The 20,112-nt window shown below is 41.3% G+C and overlaps 1 protein-coding gene and 1 long non-coding RNA gene across 2 annotated transcripts in view; one reads left to right on the forward strand and one right to left on the reverse strand.

Moving 5' to 3' along the window:
- Positions 1-13,265, reverse strand: part of LOC310702787 (uncharacterized protein) — a 55,255-nt gene extending 41,990 nt beyond the window's left edge. The window contains exon 1 of the mRNA XM_083494921.1: positions 13,156-13,265. Within this exon, the coding sequence (XP_083351047.1) occupies positions 13,156-13,167 (12 nt within the window). The 5' untranslated portion in view covers positions 13,168-13,265. The remainder of the gene's footprint in view (positions 1-13,155) is intronic.
- A 1,317-nt stretch (positions 13,266-14,582) lies between these two features.
- Positions 14,583-19,385, forward strand: LOC310702962. The gene is made up of 4 exons (XR_014523840.1): positions 14,583-14,974; positions 16,814-16,973; positions 18,004-18,103; positions 19,326-19,385. It is a non-coding gene; the product is annotated as an uncharacterized lncRNA (long non-coding RNA).
- The last annotated feature ends 727 nt before the right edge of the window (positions 19,386-20,112 follow it).

A 20,112-nucleotide genomic window follows, 5' to 3' on the forward strand; every position in this document is an offset into this window, starting at 1 on the left:
TTTGCCTTGGAGCCAATTTGATTCCCTCCTTCCCTCTTTTTCTTTTTTCTTTTTCCTTTCTCCTCCTGCGATGAGGCTACATTTTAATATTTTAATGTTTCAATATTTTAATGTTGTATTTTAATTTTGTTTTTAAGTTGTAATCATTCAACTTGTTTTTATTATTACTTGTTATCTGCCCTGAGCCTGGCCTTGGCTGGGGAGGGCGGGGTATAAATAAAAATTATTATTATTATTATTATTATTATTATTATTATTATTATTATTATTAAACATCCATGACAGATGACCATCTGTTCACAGGAAAGTGGACAGGCTCCCAGGGGAGATGCAAGCAGTACAGGAAAGATGGACCTCCTAATGGACCGCTCCACCAGACTGTCTCTTAGGGAGAGATAGGAAGCAGGGCTCAAGGCATCTGCTTTTGCTGGAGGCCAAGCTGAATCAGGTACCTACTGGCCCTGAACTGGGTCAGCTGGCCATGATTGTCTAGAAATTGGTAAGGAGATCAGGTTTTTGTTTTCCTCTTCCCTTCCTGTCCTTTTCTGCTTTTGTGCCATTTTTGGCTTTTTGTTTTTTAAATTGTACATAAGCCACTCTGGGAACCTTTTGACTGAAAAGCAGAGTACAACTGATCAAAACAATTTAAACAATGTTTCTGCTCACAGTTGTCTCCTTATATCTTCTTGGTGGTTTCGAGAAATTGAAGGTGAAAGTACGAGATTGGCTCCATTATTATCAAATAATGGAGGTTTACAAACAGGACAGGAAAATTGGCTTCCAGGTGGAGAAATCAAAATTAGAAACAGAACTGTTAGAACCCAACACTAAGAATCTGTCAAGAATGTACAACTTGTTGCTGAAATGGAATACGCAAGATGAAACAGTGAAATCTGCTATGACAAAGTGGGCACAAGACATTGGTCATAACATTATGTTTGCTGACTGGGAACAGTTGTGGACCACCGGTATAAAATTTACGGCATGTAATGCCTTAAGAGAGAATATTATGAAAATGATCTACAGGTGGTACATGACCCCAGTCAAGCTTGCAAAAATCTACCATTTGCATGGTAATAAGTGTTGGAAGTGTAAAGAAACGGAAGGTACCTTTTTTCACCTTTGGTGGGCGTGCCCGAAGATTAAGGCCTTCTGGGAAATGATATATAATGAAATGAAAAAGGTACTTAAATGTACTTTCCCTAAGAAACCAGAGGCCTTTCTCTTGGGCATCGTCGGCCAATTGGTGTCAAAGAAAGATAGAACATTTTTTATGTATGCTACAACAGCAGCAAGAATACTTATCACAAAGTATTGGAAGACACAAGATCTACCCACTCTGGAAGAATGGCAGATGAAGGTGATAGACTACATGGGACTAGCTGAAATGACCGGCAGAATCCGAGACCAGGGGAATGAGACGGCGGAAGAAGATTGGAAGAAATTAAAATTTTATCTTAAGAAATATTGTAAAATTAATGAGTGTTAAAATGTTGTGGTTATAGAAAGTAAGGGATTATAGCTGTAAAAGTTTAAGTAAAAGAAAAGGAAAAAAATTAGATAAAATTAAGGGGGAGGATTTGCTGAAATAAATTTGGGAATTGGAATGCAGAAAGGGGAGGTATGGGGAAGTCGGTGAAGTAAGTTTTAAGAAAAAAAGGATTTGAAATGATACATGTTTGTTTTGGTGTGTGTATGTTTGTATTGTATATTGTGTGTGTTTTTATAATTTGTGAAAATTCAATAAATATTTATAAAAAAAAAAGTTTCTGCTCACAGTTGTCTCCTTATATCTTCTTGGTGGCTTCTTTCTTTTTGTTAATTCTTACATTTCTTGTTCTTGCTTGTGTTTATAACTTATGAATGATGGGATGAAGTCATTGATTTATGTGGGTGTTTGTATGGGAAGCCTATAATGGCAGCAATGGACATAAAACTACATGAATCACAAAAACAAGCCTGTTAAGCAAAAGAAATCTAAAAATGTGCAGACCAGGAGAAAAGCACACTGAAAAGATTCTTTCTTGGTAGGTATGGCTACTGCAGTCACACTGAACAGTCCAACCCAAAGAGGTTGTATCAAACTGCATTACAGCCGAGCTCTTACCCGAAATTCCACTTCCTTTCTATCCAGGCTCCGTGAAGTTGGCAACAGCTTTTGTGAGATGACAGGAAATCTGTTAACTGATATGGAAAGAAAACAGCAGAAGAAAGGCTGTTCTGCAGGTAAATATTAGGAAGTTCTCCAAATTGAATCAATTGCATAGGATGAGTTAAGAGAGAAGAGTTTGGATGCTGAGAGTTGCATAAAATACCTGTTTGTAGCCTGGAGCTGGTTTCCCTTTGGCAGAGATCTAAGAGGAAACTGCAGCAAATACCAACAACCCCAGATATGCAGATAGAGATCCAGCTTCAAGAACCTTCTGGCGTTTCCTTCACTGGGAGAGGCGAGGTTACAGGGAAGCAGGCAGAGGGCCTTTTAGGTAGTGGTGACTAAGGAACTAAGGGCATCAGCGTGGTATTGATGCCCTTAGTTCCTTAGTCACCATTGGGACACATAGGCTCATGAAAGAAAATGATGTACATCCAGTTGACTACCTTGGGGGAAAGTTGGCAGAGAATTGTCTAAACAAATAAATAAAAGTGGCATGGATATGTGTTCCTACGTGTTGAACTTTAGATATCCTTTTCTGCTCGTGTTTTATTTTACTTCGCATCTGCAATTATACTTGGCTATGTTATGAATTAATGTATGTTAATTAAAGATGAAAAGAACGAAAGACCCAGATCAAGATTGAACCTGAGATCTTGATCATTAGGCAACCATAGCCCTCCTGACTCTTCATTTTCTTCCCTACCCCCCATCCCACACTCCCTGGCACCTCCCTAAGTTCCTTCTCTAATTCAGAGATTCCTGAAACTGCCCCTTCAGAAAATTCTTAGTCCTTCTCAGAGTACACCATGGAAATCAATGAAACTGGGGTGCATTCAGCAGCATTAAATACCACTCTCAGTGACCTATGGGCACCCCCAATTGGGTAGAGTATATAAGGAGCAGCACCTAGCTCTCCCATTACCCTGGGGGATGGGTTGGTGGTTGGGTCTGGTTTGTTGATGTATTTAGTGTAAATGGAGTTTTTGTTTTTCTTATTAAAACCTTCCTTAAGTTATTTTTGAGTCCCTTTTTGATGCATGGTCTCCCCAGCAAGCTCTCTGCAGCGCTACCATACTGCAAAAAAAGCCAACGTCTTTGGTTATGGGCCCAGCTGCTGAGTGGATGACTGCATATTTTTGGACTCTGAGAAAGGTTTGAAAACTCCTTCTCCTGTTAGCGTAGTTCTGTGGGTCTGGAAGAGTTCCGGAATGGTTGACCGGGTTCCTGAAGCTGAGAAGGCTCTGGTCTTCCCACAGCTGACAGATGAGAACTATAGTTTATGGTCTTTTCGGGTGGAGGCACTTTTGACCTCTAGAGAAGTATGGACCTATGTAACTGATGACCCTCCTGACCCTGTAACTAATGCTTGGTCGAAAGGAGATGCAAAAGCCAGGGCGATAATTAATTTGGCAGTCAGCGACCAGCAAGTAGTCTATATAAGAAATAAGAAAACTGCCAAAGAAATGTGGGACAGTCTTGCAGCAGTGCATGTTAGAAAAGAGTCATTCTCTGCATTGACGTTTTTCAAGCAGTTGTACCAGACGAAGTTGCAGCCTGGTGGTGATTTGGCAGCACACTTGAGACGTCTGGAGGCAATACGCGGCGAATTAATTCGAAGGGACATGGAGATACCTGATATTCAGTATATTTTTATCATTCTATGTTCCCTTAATGAGGACTTTGATGGTATAGCTAGCCAGATATCTGCCGTTCCACCAGCACAATTAACTGTGGAAGGGGTAACGGCAAGATTAATGGGCGAGTTGGATAGAAGGGAGGCTTGTGCCATAAGCACTCCTGTTTCCAGAAAGAATGAGGAACACCATATGCAAACCTGTGGTGATACAACTGCATTTAAAGCTGCAAAGCGTTGTTGGTTCTGCAATAAGCAAGGACATTTTGAAAGGGACTGCAGATCCAAAAGAAAGCAAAGTACTCCCAAGCCTGTTTCTGTTCGTCAATCACGGTCGTCAGCCCAGCAGCCGGCATTGTATAGTAGAGACAGAAACGAGCCACGAGCTTTTCACGTTCGGACTACAGATCGTAAAAGAATTAAAGGTGCCAAGTGGAATTATTTTATTGTGGACTCAGGCGCATCTCAGCATATCTGCAACAATCGAAGCTTGTTTATTTCTTTCAAAGAGGAAATTGGTAATGTACATTTAGCCAATTCACAAGTCCTGCAGTCGCTTGGCAGGGGTACTGTTAAACTTGACTCTTTAAACATTACAATAACAAACTGCATTTACTGCCCGTCAGTGGACAATTTATTATCAGTAAGGTGCTTTGCTCGTCAAGGCATAACTGTGCGTTTCTTAAAGTCTATGTGTGAGTTTTTCGATGGGAACAAACGTCTATTGTATGCCCGGGAATCTGATGGTTTACATAGACTGTATTTTCGCACCTACTCCCAATCGCCTATAAATTGCAGAGCAGCACAGTCAAGCCAGGGGTTGAGGAATGTAAGGCCACATTCTGGGTGTGTCCACGAGGCGCACAAAATTCTGGGACACCTGAATTTTGCTGATGTAATTAAGACAAAGAATATTGTCAATGGCCTCAACTTAAAACCATGTAAATTCTTTATGCAGTGTCTATCCTGTTGCAAGAATAAGATTAAGGTTGCACGCAAGGGTAGGTGCTCAGATAGGAAAGTAACTGAGCCATTTGAGCGTGTACATTGTGATTTAGTTGGGCCACTCCCACCATCATTAGGAGGTTCGAAGTACTGGCTTACCCTGATAGACCAGTATAGTATATATTGTTGGACTTATGCAATAGCTGAGAAGTCCCAAGCATTTGAGAAGTACAAGGTTTTTTGCAACTTGGTAAAAATGCACTTTAACAAACCTATTAAGAACCTGTTTTCTGACCGGGGCGGGGAATTTGTTTCTGAGGATTTTGAGAAATTCCGGGAAGTGCAGGGGACTACTCATGAGTTATCTTGCCCCCGAAGTCCCTGGCAAAATGGGCTTGTTGAAGTTGTGCAGCATGACTTGCAGGCAGGGGTTAAAACTTATCTGCACGATGCTAATCTGCCCAAAGTGTTTAGTGCTGAAGCACTCAATGCCTTTTGTTACGTTAGAAATCGCGGTTATCATTCTGGTTTAGATGTCACCCCCTATGAGAAGCTGTTTAAAAAATGCCCTAATCTGAAATACCTATGTATTTGGGGTTCAGATGTAATTATGCATTATCCCGCTAACCAGAAATTGGGTGAACGTAGTGTTCAGGGAAAATTAATGGGCTACCAGCAGGGGGTGTACAGAATTTACATACCAGCAACTGGCAAATTTCATATTACCAGAAGCATGATACAAACTGTAAATTGGAATGGAGTTGCTGTTTTCCAAGATACTGATGGTATAAATGATAGCGGAAGAAGAGGAAGCAGGAGCAGCAGCAGCAGGAAATTGTCTTCTGAATTAATGGAAGAAGACAAAAAGCCTGTTGGATCTGATAATTTGTTTGAGGATTTAAAGTCACAGGCACCCGAGAGGAGGTTAGATTCTCTTGAGTTTTCTGACCGTGAGCTTAGCCTACAGGCACCTCTTCAATCTGATAGTGATGATTTACAACCTGAAACTAGTGGTTCACTTAGTTCCATTAAGTCTGAGGAGTCTGACTCTCCTTCCGGACTGAGACATTCAGATAGAAAGAGACAGAAGCCACAACGTTTTGCAGATGAACATTTTAATACTGTGTATGCCAATAAGGCAGTTTTTGAGCCAAAAAGCTACAATGATGTTCAGAATTTATCTAAGCACCAAGCTGTAAATTGGTATAAATCTATGAACTCCGAGATAGCTTCTTTAAAAGAACATAACACTTGGTCTCTTGTACCACAAACCCCAGATATGAGACATATTGATTCAAAATGGGTTTATAGAATTAAAATGAATGATAAAAATGAAGTTGTAAGGTACAAGGCAAGACTAGTTGCTAGGGGCTTTCAACAAATTCCAGGCGAAGATTATGATTTGTGCTATTCACCAAGTGTAAAATATGAAACAGTTAAGCTTTCGTTAAAAGATGCATCACAACGTGGACATTCTGTTTATCACCTAGATATAAAAACTGCATATTTGTTTGCAGATTTAAAAGAACAAATTTTTATGCGTGTCCCTGAAGGCATAGACGCTGCTGAAGGTTTGGTATGCAAATTAAATAAACCCCTTTATGGTCTGCACCAAAGTGGAAGGAATTGGCACCAAACTTTAGCAAAAGAATAGCTAGATATTGGTTTTTCACAAGGAAAGGCAGACAATTGTGTGTTTATAAAGGAAAGGGCAAACTCTGTAACAAAAATATGTGTGTATGTAGATGACGTGTTAATTTCTACAAAAACTAAACAGGAATATGAACAGGTAGTTTCACAGTTACAGAAGAAATTTGATGTGGTGGAATTAGGCATAGCTAAAAATTACTTATCCATGCAAATTGAGAAAGGCAAAAATGGATCTTTTCTGGTTCATCAAACTGCAAAAATGGATGATCTAGTTGAAATGCTACGTTTAGAAAATGCAAATGGGAAGGAAACACCTATGGTGTGTGGTTTCACCTTTACAGGTGAAGATAAGCCATTTCCTAACAAAACTTTGTATCGTTATGCTATAGGCAAGCTAAATTTCATTCAAAGAATCTCAAGACCAGATATAACTTATGCTTTTCACTTTCTGGCAAAATTTGTGGAAAAGCCCGAGTGGTAATGTACCTTAAACATACCAAACATTATAGGTTGCAGTTTACAACAAGTATTGACAAAGGTTTTGAAATTTTCTGCGATGCATCTCATGCAGTGGAACAAAATAATTGCAGGGGTGTGTCTGGTATGGTGTTTTCTTATAACGGTTGTCCATTTGAATGGAAGTCCCAGACACAAACCATTATTTGTCTCTCCACAACAGAGAGTGAATTATGTGCATGCGTTCAGGCCACTCATGATGTAGAATGGTATCTGCAAGTATTTGCAGACCTACAGATGCAAGTAACACTACCAGTAAAAGTTTACCTTGATTCCCAGAGTGGACTTGCTATCCTGTGTTCAGAGACCAATACGCAGCGCACTAGAGTCTTAAGATTATGTTTAGAATTTGAAAAGAAACTAATGGCTGGTGAAATGGTTGTATTTCAATATGTTCCAGGTGACAATCAAATTGCGGACATTTTTACAAAAGCACTTCCAAAAGTTACACATGAAAAACATGTACAAAGTATGCTTTATATTTTTGTTCCACAATGATGAACCGCAGGGGAAATGTTGAATGGTTTCTTTACATGTAAAGGTTCATCATTGTTCCACCCGATGTGTGTGTCTTTAAGGGGCCGGAGCAAGGGCCAGAGCAAACTAACGAGACCCAGCTTTACAGCTGTGAAACATAGCAGGTGCTGCTGAGTTGTACTGATTAAACTGTGTCAGGAATTGGGTAGAGTATATAAGGAGCAGCACCTAGCTCTCCCATTACCCTGGGGGATGGGTTGGTGGTTGGGTCTGGTTTGTTGATGTATTGTAGTGTAAATGGAGTTTTTGTTTTTCTTATTAAAACCTTCCTTAAGTTATTTTTGAGTCCCTTTTTGATGCATGGTCTCCCCAGCAAGCTCTCTGCAGCGCTACCATACTGCAAAAAAAGCCAACAGTGCTTCCACTGGAGGTGGGTCATATTTAGTCTGAGATGCTTTTTTTAAAAAATGAAAAAATACAATTTTGCAATTGCAGTTTAATTTGCGTTTAATTAGATGATTTTTATTTCATTGCCTGCTTTCACAAATGGATTGATCAGAACCACTTCCACAAGCAAAGATCCAGAAGAATCAGTGTAGCAATCACGCTTTCACACCTATGGATGTGGGCCGTTCACTGATGTCATTGAAGGGAACAGCATTGTGCATTGAAGCCACAGGAAGCTGGAAGAGTTAGACCAGGCGGGCAGCATTTGGTGAGTTCCTCCTGGCAAAACCCCCCTTTCCTCTTACGTTGATTATTATCCTGAATAAAAGAAAGAAGGAAATCTGTTATCGATTACACTTTCAGGAGCCTGGAGTCAGATTACTCACCTTCAGGAGATGAGGGAGGATCATAAAACTGTAGTGTTGGAAGGACTCAATGGAACATTTAAGGAATCTGTAGCAGAAAGGAAGAGGACATGCAGGCGCAGCCCCAGAACAGCTCTCAGAGGAATTTGCAAGATCAGTGCTGACATCCCCTGGCCCATCCTGGATGTCAGGATGGGCCACTGACAGTCACTGACTCTGAGGACTCCTCCACACAAAGACCCAGGGAGACCTGAGGATCCCCTACTCCATTGCTGTAGAAGGTGATGGCATAGGCTGGACCCTCAAAGTGACACAGCATCTTACAGGAAAGGTGGTGCTAACTATTATTTTATCTTTAATTCTGAAATTTATATTGCACTTTCTCCTGGAAAGAAAGATGGTCACTGATTTAGATGGAAAGGCATGGCGAGGAAAGTTTTGATTTGACTAAAGTTCTGGTCAACATCATCATTTTTTGATAGAATGGCCATGTTTAGAGGGGCCTTATTTATTTATCTGCTGTATTTTTATCTCTTTTTCCAAACATAAAAGAAAAAAACAAAGTAACAGTTCACTGGTACTTACAGATAGCATTTTTAAAAGAAGGGAAAACAGCCCCTGATCTTAAACTTATAACCAAGAAAGGCAAGAAACAAAAATCTCTTTTCAATTTTTCTCCTTATACATCTGTGCTTTTATCTTCTGTGTTTATCTTTTGAACTGCCCTGGGATGTTTTGATGAAGCTTGGTATATAAGTCAAATAGATAATATAATTAAAAATAGTTTTATATGAATAGTTTTATATGAAATGAGTAGAGATATTTGTGCCCCAGTCTCCCTTGGGAAGAAGAGCAGGATAAAGTTCAGTGAATCTACAGCTGGATGGAGAGCCAAAAGTGACCTGGAGATCAACTGGTCCCTCCCTTGCTCAATGCAAGATCTTCAATGACAAGTTCCCTCACAGATTGTCACTCAAAACCTGCTTCTTTGTTATTTCCATCCCTTTGTTTCCAGTCCTGCCCTCTGGAAAAATATCCCATTGCAGCCTGGCAAATATTAACCTTCTCTTTTCCAGGTTGAACATGCTGAGCTCCTCCAATATTCCTCAAAAGAAACAGCTTTCAAATCTTGTACCTTTCTGGTCACCAACCTTGGAAAACACTCAAATCAGTTGTTTACCCTCTTAAAACCTGGGTTCAAGTACATCAATTGTTAATAAGGCCCCAAAAACCCTAAAGAACTAATGTGAACTTAATATGATCCAAGGAATGGAAACAAGGGTTATTTGGGATGCCAGCAAAGCAGTAATGAGAGGGTTTCTGATACAACAAAATTCAACTAGGAGAAAGTCACAGAATGAGAGAAAAGATAAAATTATGGAACAACTAAAAGACAAAGAGAAGAAGCTCAGAGGAAACCCAAAGAATTTGCAGATTCAAAAAGAAATTAAGGTCTTACAGGTTCAATATTCACAGTTTGTAAATCAAGAAATAGAATGGAAATTTGAGAAGGATGAAACAAAGAAATTTTGAGTCTGCAAATAAATGTGGGAAATTATTAGCCTGGCAATTAAAGAAGAGACAAAAGCAAAGTACTATCACAAATATTGTAACATAAGAAAAATCTGTAGAGAACCCTGTAGACATAAGAAAATATTTTTACAAATATTATAAACAACTGTATAAGAAGGACAAAGAGGATTTGGTAAAAATTGAGAAATTTATAAAGACTAATGGTTTGTAGCAGATTCTGGAAGATAAAAAATATCCTACTAAAAGGTTCAATTACAAGACAGGAAGTGGAACAGGCAATAAACTCAATGCAACTTGGCAAGGCACCGGGACCTGATGGTCTATCAGCAAAATATTACAAGACACTGAAAGATTGGCTTGTTCAACCCCTGATTTTACGAAGGGACAAAGCTCCTGAAACCTGGAAAGAAGCTTATATCACTCTGATTCCTAAACAGGGTCAAGATAGATCCAATGTTAAAACCTATAGACCAATCTCCCTACTCAATGTGGATTATAAAATTTTGGCAAATATAATGGCTAACAGGCTAAAGAAGGTTTTATTTAGGTATATCCACGAGGACCAGGCAGGATTTCTGCCTGGAAGACATATGAAAGACAATATTAGAATTGTGGTGGATATCCTGGAAAAGCTGGAAGCAAGGAAGAGTTGTAAAGCAATGTTAATGGTTATTGATACAGAGAAGGCCTTTGACAATGTATCTTGGAGTTTTATGCTATATAATTTTGAGAGTATGGGGGTGGGCCAAGATTTTTTAAATGGTATTAAAGCCATCTATCAGGAACAAAAAGCTGAAATTATTGTAAATAATGTGGCTTCGGAGGAAATTAGAATTGAGAAGGGAACCAGGCAAGGGTGCCCACTTTCCCCTCTGCTGTTTATTTCAGTTCTAGAGGTCTTGCTAAGTATGATTAGAAAGGATGAACAAATTAAAGGTATTACAGTAGGAACCAAACAATATAAATTAAAAGCCTTTGCGGATGATCCAGTATTGACATTACAAGACCCAGACTCCAGTGCAGTTAAAGCACTGGAGCTGATACAAGAGTTTGGACAGGTAGCAGGATTTAAACTAAACAAAAGCAAAACCAAAGTACAGTGGTACCTTGGGTTACAGACGCTTCAGGTTACATACGCTTCAGGTTACAGACTCCGCTAACCCAGAAATATTACATGGGGTTAATAACTTTGCTTCAGGATAAGAACAGAAGTCATGCTCTGGCGACACAGCAGCAGCAGGAGGCCCCATTAGCTAAAGTGGCGCTTCAGGTTAAGAACAGTTTCAGGTTAAGAACAGTTAAGAACATATGAACATCCACGGTATCAAAATTCCCTGTGGACAGATGAAAACCTTGAGGCTCTAATGCTTAAAAGAAGATGCAGAACCTAGAAGTGCTGCATCAAAACTGAATCCAACCTTTTACTTAAAGAAACAGAGTTAATATTATATGACTATATTATCAGCTACTCTGATCCATAAACTCATTGGTGACTATTTTTTTTAGCACATGCAAAGCCCTGCTTCTGCTTCCTCCAGTGAAGATGTAGAGTATAGATCAGGAAATCAGAATTATAAAGGAGCAAGCATTCACAAGTAAGAGGGAACACCAACTCAATGGATATGACTTACTCCCCACGATTCTTCTGATAGGTCCATGGTTTGTCTGTGCAAAAGATAGAGAAGTATATTGTCATTATTTGAGAGGCCTTCCTGTGCAAAAAGAAACATTAATTTGATGTCCGTTTTGTTTTGAGCATTGGAATGGCACTTTCAAGTATGAGAGCCTGAGGTCCTAGACTAGGAAGTGGGAGACCAGCCTTCAAATCATCATGAAGCTCCTTGAGTGGCCTTGGGCCAGTCACTCGCTCTCAGCCTGGTCTACCTTGCAGGGTTGATGTGAGGATTAAATTAGAAGCCATCTTGTGCTCCATGGAGAAAAAGGTGGGATATAAATGCCATTCATAAATAAATTTCCAAAGCCTTCGGTAACAGCAAATCAGTATTATTATTTCCTATGAATACCGATGGGGAGATGGAGGCTGAAAGTGAAAGTGTGGTTTACTTGAGGCCAGCTGGTGAGCTCATGGTGGAGTTTTACAGATTTGGATTGTCAGACATGGGAAGTCCTGATTTGACTGATCAACATAATCAATTCTTCATAGAATGGTTAATTTGAGAGGCAACTTGTTTATATATATTTACTGTATTTTTATCTCTTTTGCAAAACAAAACAACTCAATGGATATCACTTACTACTACAGCAGATTCCATCGTCGCCACAGAAGCCCCATGGGATTTGCCCATAGGTACATTTTGTAGTTGCTGGGAATTGGCAAGATGCTCCTAAAGTTTCACAGAAAAATTGCCCTGTGTAAAAGAGAAGGGAAATGAATTCTTTTAAAGGGGGCAAAGGCGTTTCCAACCACTTTTTCCCAATCTAGAACCATGCGTATTTAATGGGATGACCAACTTTTATAGGCTTCTGCTGCCTCACAATAAGCAAGGGTCAGGTCGGTCCTCCTTCACTAAAAAAAACTCCAGCAGATTCCTGAACCTTGTAAGGGTGTGGACACTGAGCTGCACCCAGCCAATTGGGTGGCATATAAATCATAAAATTATGATGATGATGATGATGATTACTGCTCCTGGGATCTTTAAGCATTGCTGACAAGCCTACATCTTGCAGGTTGCTAATGGAAGGGGAGAAAAATGAGAAGATAATGCACCCACAGACCCACATAACTGGCGACTGAGTCAGCCTTCATTTCATTCTACTGAAGGTTCCCCTTTGCTTTCAACGTCTGCTAATCAGAATTACAGCTGTTCTGAGCTTCAGAAATAGATAGCCATTTGTGTCCTCCCTGAGAATGGTATTTTCTGGAATCTCCCCAGTAGTGTTGCCAATGTCTCTTCCTCAGCTCACACCCAAATGTGCTGGCTATAGTCTTTCTCAGCTACCAGCCAGATGAGGTGGGGGTAAGACCCACTCATTTGGCCAGGGGAAACAATCTCTTCATTGGCTATGAAACTTTCTGGGTTAGGTCCATAATGGAATCCTTCATCAGATTTTTACTCTTCCTAGATCCAGGACCTCTGGAACTAGAAAGGATTTGGGGATCATGCACACTAACTCTTCTAAACTCACAGCAATATAAATGACCACCATGGAACCTGCCTTGTGGATCAGTCTGTATCCAGAACATTTCTGCTTTTGCAAAAGCCATGTATTCAATTTCAATATTAAATGTATTGTAAAACTCTTTCCTCCTCCACCACCCCTTTTTAAACAGCCAGATAGAATAGGGAGCAGCCAATTCATACTGTTGTTCCACCTACAGCAGTTTCTCTGGGTCTCCAGCAGGGGAAATACCTGGAATTGAAGCTGAGACCTTCTGCATTTCCAGCAGCTACTCCCTTCCTGTGCCCTCTTACCTGCAACAACATGGAAGAGGATGAAGACCAGAGTAAAACTCAGGTAGAGGAACCTCATGGCAGCAGTTTCCTTTGAGATCTCCCCCAAAGAGAAGGCACTCTAAGGCAGAAGGAAGTGGAGTTTGGATGGAACAAGGAGGTTCTCTCTACTTATAGCATTGCAGTGCCAAATCAGGTAACTGTCAGCATAGCATCTGAACCCTCCAGGCCCCTTTCTCTTAACTCATCCTAAGCCATTTATTTATCTTGTACATCATCCTAAGATTTACCCATACAATCACCTTTCTCATATATTGACAATCTGACCTGTGCTCCAGGCTACAAACAGGTATTTCGTGCAACTCTCAGCATCCAAACTCTTCTCTCTTAACTCATCCTATGCAATTGATTCATCTTGGAGAACTTCCTAATATTTACCTGCAGAACAGCCTTTCTCCTGCTCTTTTCTTTCCATATCAGTTAACAGATTTCCTGTCATCTCACAAAAGCTGTTGCCAACTTCACAGAGCCTGGATAGAAAGGAAGTGGAATTTTGGGTAAGAGCTTGGCTGTAATGCAGTTTGATACAACCTTTTTGGGTTGGACTGTTCAGTTTGACTGCAGTTGCCATACCTACCAAGAAAGAATCTTTTCAGTGTGCTTTTCTACTGGTCTGCACATTTTTAGATTTCTTTTGCTTAACAGGCTTGTTTTTGTGATTCATGTAGTTTTATGTCCATTGCCACCATTATAGGCTTCCCACAGAAACACCCACATAAATCAATGACTTCATCCCATCATTCATAAGTTATAAACACAAGCAAGAAAAAGAAATGTAAGAATTAACAAAAAGAAAGAAGCCACCAAGAAGATATAAGGAGACAACTGTGAGCAGAAACATTGTTTAAATTGTTTTGATCAGTTGTACTCTGCTTTTCAGTCAAAAGGTTCCCAGAGTGGCTTATGTACAATTTAAAAAAGTCTGGTGGAACGTTCCATTAGGAGGTCCATCTTTCCTGAACTGCTTGCATCTCCCCTGGGAGCCTTTCCACTTTCCTGTGCACAGATGGTCATCTGTCATGGATGCTTAATAATAAATAATAATAATAATAATAATTTTTATTTATACCCCGCCCTCCCCAGCCAAGGCCAGGCTCAGGGCAGATAACAAGCAATAATAAAGACAAGTTGAATGATTACAACTTAAAAACAAAATTAAAATACAACATTAAAATATTGAAACATTAAAATATTAAAATGTAGCCTCATTGCAGGAGGAGAAAGGAAAAGAAAAAAGAAAGAGAGGGAAGGAGGGAATCAAATTAGCTCCAAGGCAAAGGCCAGGCGGATCAACTCTGTCTTACAGGCCCTACGGAAAGAAATCAGATCATGCAGGGCCCTGGTATCATGAGGCAGAGCGTTCCACCAAGCCGGAGCCAGAGTTGCAAAGGCCCTGGCTCTGGTTGAAGCTAATCTAATTTCCTTAGGGCCCGGGACCACTAGGGTGTTGCTATTTATGGACCTTGAGGCTCTCCGTGGGGCATACCGGGTGAGGTGGTCCCGTAGGTACAAGGGTGCTAGGCCGTGAAGGGCTTTAAAGGTCAAACTCAGCATCTTAAATCTGACCCTGTACTCCACCGGGAGCCAGTGCTGCTGGAAAAAGCACTGGGTGAATATGCTCCCATGGCAGAGACCCTGTGAGGAGCCTCGCTGCAGCATTCTGCACCCGCTGGAGTTTCTGGGACAGCTTCAAGGGCAGCCCCGCGTAGAGCGAATTACAGTAGTCAAGCCTGGAGGTGACTGTCGCATGGATCACTGTGGCCAGGTCAGGACGGGAAAGGTAAGGGACCAACTGCTTGATGTAGCGAAGGTGTAAAAATGTCGCCTTGGCTGTTGCTGTAACCTGCGCCTCCATGGAAAGGGGGCGTCAAGGATTACACCCAAACTCTTAACAGAAGGCAATGGCACTAATTGGGCCCCGCAGAGAAGGGAGTTGGTCCCTCATCCCCATGTCATCCCGACCTAGCCATAGGACCTCTGTCTTCAAAGGATTTAGTTTCAATCTGCTCCCACGAAACCATCCAGCCACAGCTTCTAAGCATCTGGTCAGTGTGTTCGGGGCCGAGTCGGTGTGGCCAATCCATCAGCAGATAGAGCTGAGTGCCACCAGCATATTGGTGACAGCCCAGCCCAAACCTCAGGATAATCTGGAGTGGCGCGACGACATTTCCCTCCCTGGTGCCACCCTAAGGAGCCCTTAGCTCCTTAGTCACCACTACCTAAAAGGCCCTCTGCCTGCTTCCCTGTAACCTCACCTCTCCCAATGAAGGAAACCCCAGAAGGTCCTTGAAGCTGGACCTCTATGTCTAGGCTGAATGTTGGGGGTAGAGATGCTCCTTCAGCTATACATCCACAATGGGATCATTGACTGCTTAGGAAGACTCCAGGGAGGAGAAAGAAATCAGTAATAGAAAGATGAAGCAATGTTAGGAAACCAAGTTGGGGTAATGGGCAGTGAAATAGACTGAGGAAATTAGTGTCCTTTTTTTAAGGCGGGAGGTCATGTCAGTGGCTACCATGAGTGGGTTCAGCCTATCCTCATGCTGCTAATAATTACCTCTCCCTCTCTCTTTGGCTTCAACCCACACAGAATAAACCAGGGCTTGTGGGAATTGCAGTTTATACTGCTGGGAATTGTAGTCCAACAACAATCGGAGGCCCAGTAGTACGGTATGCCTGACGTCAAGATGACTAGAAATGGAGATTGCTTATCCATCAATAGTCCTGATTCAACTGGGACATCCCAGGTTTACAGAAGCTATCCTAGCTTCTGATTGGATGTCCCGTTTTTGATGCTCAGCTCCTTTGAAAGTTCAGCACCCAGATGAATGTCTTTGGTTGAAAAAAGTGGCTGTGCTGGAGCCCATGGAGGTGGAGGAGGGGGAGTTGCTGGTGATGCAGGTCAGGTTGCCCCCACCGGACCCATTAGCCAAGCTTCCTCTGCCCAATGCTGCCCCCACTGGAGGAGGAGGAGACAATGAAAGGGGGTTAGAGAGGGGAAGCCCCAGCTCATTGCCCGGGAGTATGGCACTGAAAGACGCACGTCCCAAGTTTAATTGGCCGAATGTTGGAGGGTCTGAGATTTTGTTATCTAACAATCCATCCATGTTCCCTGTGTTAATGTTTGGTTGTCTGAGGATATTCCTCCCAGAAATTCCGGTAAACTGGGCTTCCCCCCAGTTTTGCCTGGCCTTACCATAGCCCAGAGTTCAGGAGACACCTTCTCCTGGACAGCAACATGGTCACTGATTTTGATGGACAGGCATGGAAAGTCCTTATTTGACTGAAGCTCTGGTCAACATCATCATTCTTGGGTCAGGTTTAGAGGGACCTTCTTTATTTATCTATTCCATTCAGATCTCTTTAACGCAGGTAAATATGCTCTGAGTGTATTATCAGCTACTCTGATATATAAAGTGATTGATCACTATTTCCTTTAGCAGGAGCAAAGCCCTTCTTCTCCTTACTCCAGTGAAGATGTAGAGTGTAGATCAGGATATCAGAATGAAGAAAAAAGCAATAATTAAAAGCATTATTTATTCTGAAAAAACCATCTGAAAAAGCAACATTTCTGCTGAAGAGATTCAAAAGCTCATCTACTCCAACCTCTGCAATGCAGGAATCTCAGCTAAAGCATCCATGACAGATGACCATCCAACCTCTGCTTATAAACCTCCAAGGAAGGAAAGTGCATAGGCTCCCAGGGGAGATGCAAGCAGTGCAGGAAAGATGGACCTCCTAATGGACCGCTCCACCAGACTGCCTCTTGGGAGGAGACAGTAAGTAGGGCTCATGGCATCTGCTTTTGCTGGAGGCCAAGCTGAATCAGGCACCTCCTGGTCCTGAACTGGGTCAGCTGGCCATGATTGTCTAGAAATTGGTAAGAAGTTCAGGTTTTTGTTTTCCTCTTCCCTTCCTGTCCTTTTCTGCTTGTGTGCCATTTTTGGCTTTTTGTTTTTTAAATTGTACATAAGCCACTCTGGGAACCTTTTGACTGAAATGCAGAGTACAACTGATCAAAACAATCTAAACAATGTTTCTGCTCACAGTTGTCTCCTTATATCTTCTTGGTGGTTTTTTTTCTTTTTGTTAATTCTTACATTTCTTGTTCTTGCTTGTGTTTATAATTTATGAATGATGGGATGAAGTCATTGATTTATGTGGGTGTTTGTATGGGAAGCCTATAATGGCAGCAATGGACATAAAACTACATGAATCACAAAAACTAGCCTGTTAAGCAAAATGCATCCAAAAAGGTACAGACCAGGAAAAAAGCACACTGAAAAGATTCTTTCTTGGTAGGTATGGCTACTGCAGTCACACTGAACAGTCCAATCCAAAGAGGTTGTATCAAACTGCATTACAGCCGAGCTCTTACCCGAAATTCCACTTCCTTTCTATCCAGGCTCTGTGAAGCTGGCAACAGCTTTTGTGAGATGGCAGGAAATCTGCTAACTGATATGGAAAGAAAACAGCAGGAGAAAGGCTGTTCTGCAGGTAAATATTAGGAAGTTCTCCAAGATGAATCAATTGCATAGGATGAGTTAAGAGAGAAGAGTTTGGATGCTGAGAGTTGCACGAAATACCTGTTTGTAGCCTGGAGCACAGGACAGATTGTCAACATATGAGAAAGCTGATTGTGTGGGTAAATCTTAGGATGATGTGCAAGATAAATAAATGGCTTAGGATGAGTTAAGAGAAAGGGGCCTGGAGGATTCAGATGCTATGCTGACAGTTACCGGATTTGGCACTGCAACACTATAAGTAGAGAGAACCTCCTTGTTCCATCCAAACTCCCTTCTGCCTTAGAGTGCCTTCCCTTTGGCAGAGATCTCAGAGGAAACTGCTGCCATGAGGTTCCTCTACCTGAGCTTAACTCTGGTCTTCATCCTCTTCCATGTTGTTGCAGGTAAGAGGGCACAGGAAGGGAGTAGCTCCCTATCATATCTGGCTGTTTAAAAAGAGGTGGAGGATGAACTGAGCCACAAGGCAGGTTCCATGGTGGTCATTTATATTGCTGTGAGTTTAGAAGAGTTAGTGTGCATGATCCCCAAGTCCTTTCTAATTCCAGAGGTCCTGGATCTAGGAAGAGTAAAAATCTGATGAAGGATTCCATTATGGACCTAACCCAGCAAGTTTCATAGCCAATGAAGAAATTGTTTCCCCTGGCCAAATGGGTGGGCCTTACCCCCTCCTCACCTGGCTGGTAGCTGAGAAAGACTATAGCCAGCACATTTGGGTGTGAGGTGAGCAAGACACATTGGCAACACTACTGGGGAGATTCCAGAAAATACCATTCTCAGAGCGGGCACAAATGGCAATCTGTTTCTGAAACTCAGAACAGCTGTAATTCTGATTAGCAGATGTTGAAAGCAAAGGAATGAAGGCTGTAAAATGGAATGAAGGCTGACATAGTTGCCAGTTATGTGGTTCTGTGGGTGCATTATCTGCTCATTTTTCACTCCTTGCATTAACAACCTGCAAGATATAGGCTTGTTGGCTGTGCAGAAAATATCCCAAGAGCAGTAATAATCATCATCATAATTTTATGATTTATACGCCACCCAAGTGGCTGGGTCCAGCTCAGTGTCCGCACCCTTACAAGGTTCAGGAATCAGCTGGAGTTTTTTTAGCGAAGGAGGACCGATCTGACCCTTGCTTATTGTGAGGCAGCAGAAGCCTGTAAAAGTTGGTCATCCCATTAAATACGCATGGTTCTAGATTGGGAAAATGTGGTTGGAAACCCCTTTGCCCCATTTCAAAGAATTTATTTCCCTAAATAAGGTTAGAATCTGCTAAGATAATTAAAGGATAGAAAGCAGAGGAAGATGGAAAGGAATTGCTGAAACAATCAACAGAAGTGGAATACAAAAAGGGAGGTGTGAGGAGGTCACTGAAATAAGTGAATGAAAGATAAGATATTGAAATTGTTTGAAGTCTTTTAAATTGTTTTTGTTTTGTTTTGTTTTGTTAGTTTAAGGTGTTATGTAGTGGTTTTGTAATGTATTGTATTGTTATTTTTTCTTTTTTCTTTTTATTTTTGTGTGTGTATGTTTAAATTGTTGGAAAAGTAATAAATATTATTTTTTTTTAAAAAAAAAAAGAATTTATTTCCCTTCTCTTTTACACAGGGCAACGTTTATGTGAATTACTTGGAGGATCTTGCCAATTCCCAGCAACTACAAACTGTACCTCTGTAGAAATCCCATTGGCCCCCTGTGGCACCAGCAGAATCTGCTGCAGGGGTAAGTGATATACATTGAGTTCTTTTGTTTTGCAAAAGAGATAAAAATGTAGTAAATAAATATATATGTAAACAAGATCTCTCCCAACCAATCTATGAAAACCAATCTATAAAAAATGATTATGTTGACCAGAGCATCAGTCATATCAGGATCTCCCATGCCTGACAATCCAAATCTGTAAAACTCTACCACGAGCTCACCAGCTGGCCTCGGGTAAACCACACTCTCACTTTCAGCCTCGATCTCCCCATCGGTATCATAGGAAATGTTAGGTAGATTTATTGCTTTATTGTTCTGCATCCAGCACGCTTCCCCCTGCGAGCCTCTGCAGGTCGCAAAGCAATTAGCAAAGTTGCACAGCGGTCGTGTTGAAAGGGCAGTGAACAAGTCCCACACGTTTCTTCTATCCTAATATCACTTTATTTGCTCAAAAGTAGCATATTTACAAACAAGAACTTCCATCTGATTTAAGCTGCATCTTCTCCCTCTGTTTGCAGCTACGCAACAAAACTGCTTTCACTTTTCAACTCAGCTCACAGCATTCCAAGCTGCTTTCCTCATGTCCTGGCTTACTTCCCTTGCAAGGGCCTCCTCTCAGCCTCGAGACACAGAAGGTTAACCCTTCACTACACCCAACACGCCCTCTTGTCTCACGCCTGAGGGGAGAAGCGAC

Source organism: Podarcis liolepis (assembly GCF_965112155.1).
Source record: "Podarcis liolepis genome assembly, chromosome: 3".
Lineage (NCBI taxonomy): Eukaryota > Metazoa > Chordata > Lepidosauria > Squamata > Lacertidae > Podarcis > Podarcis liolepis.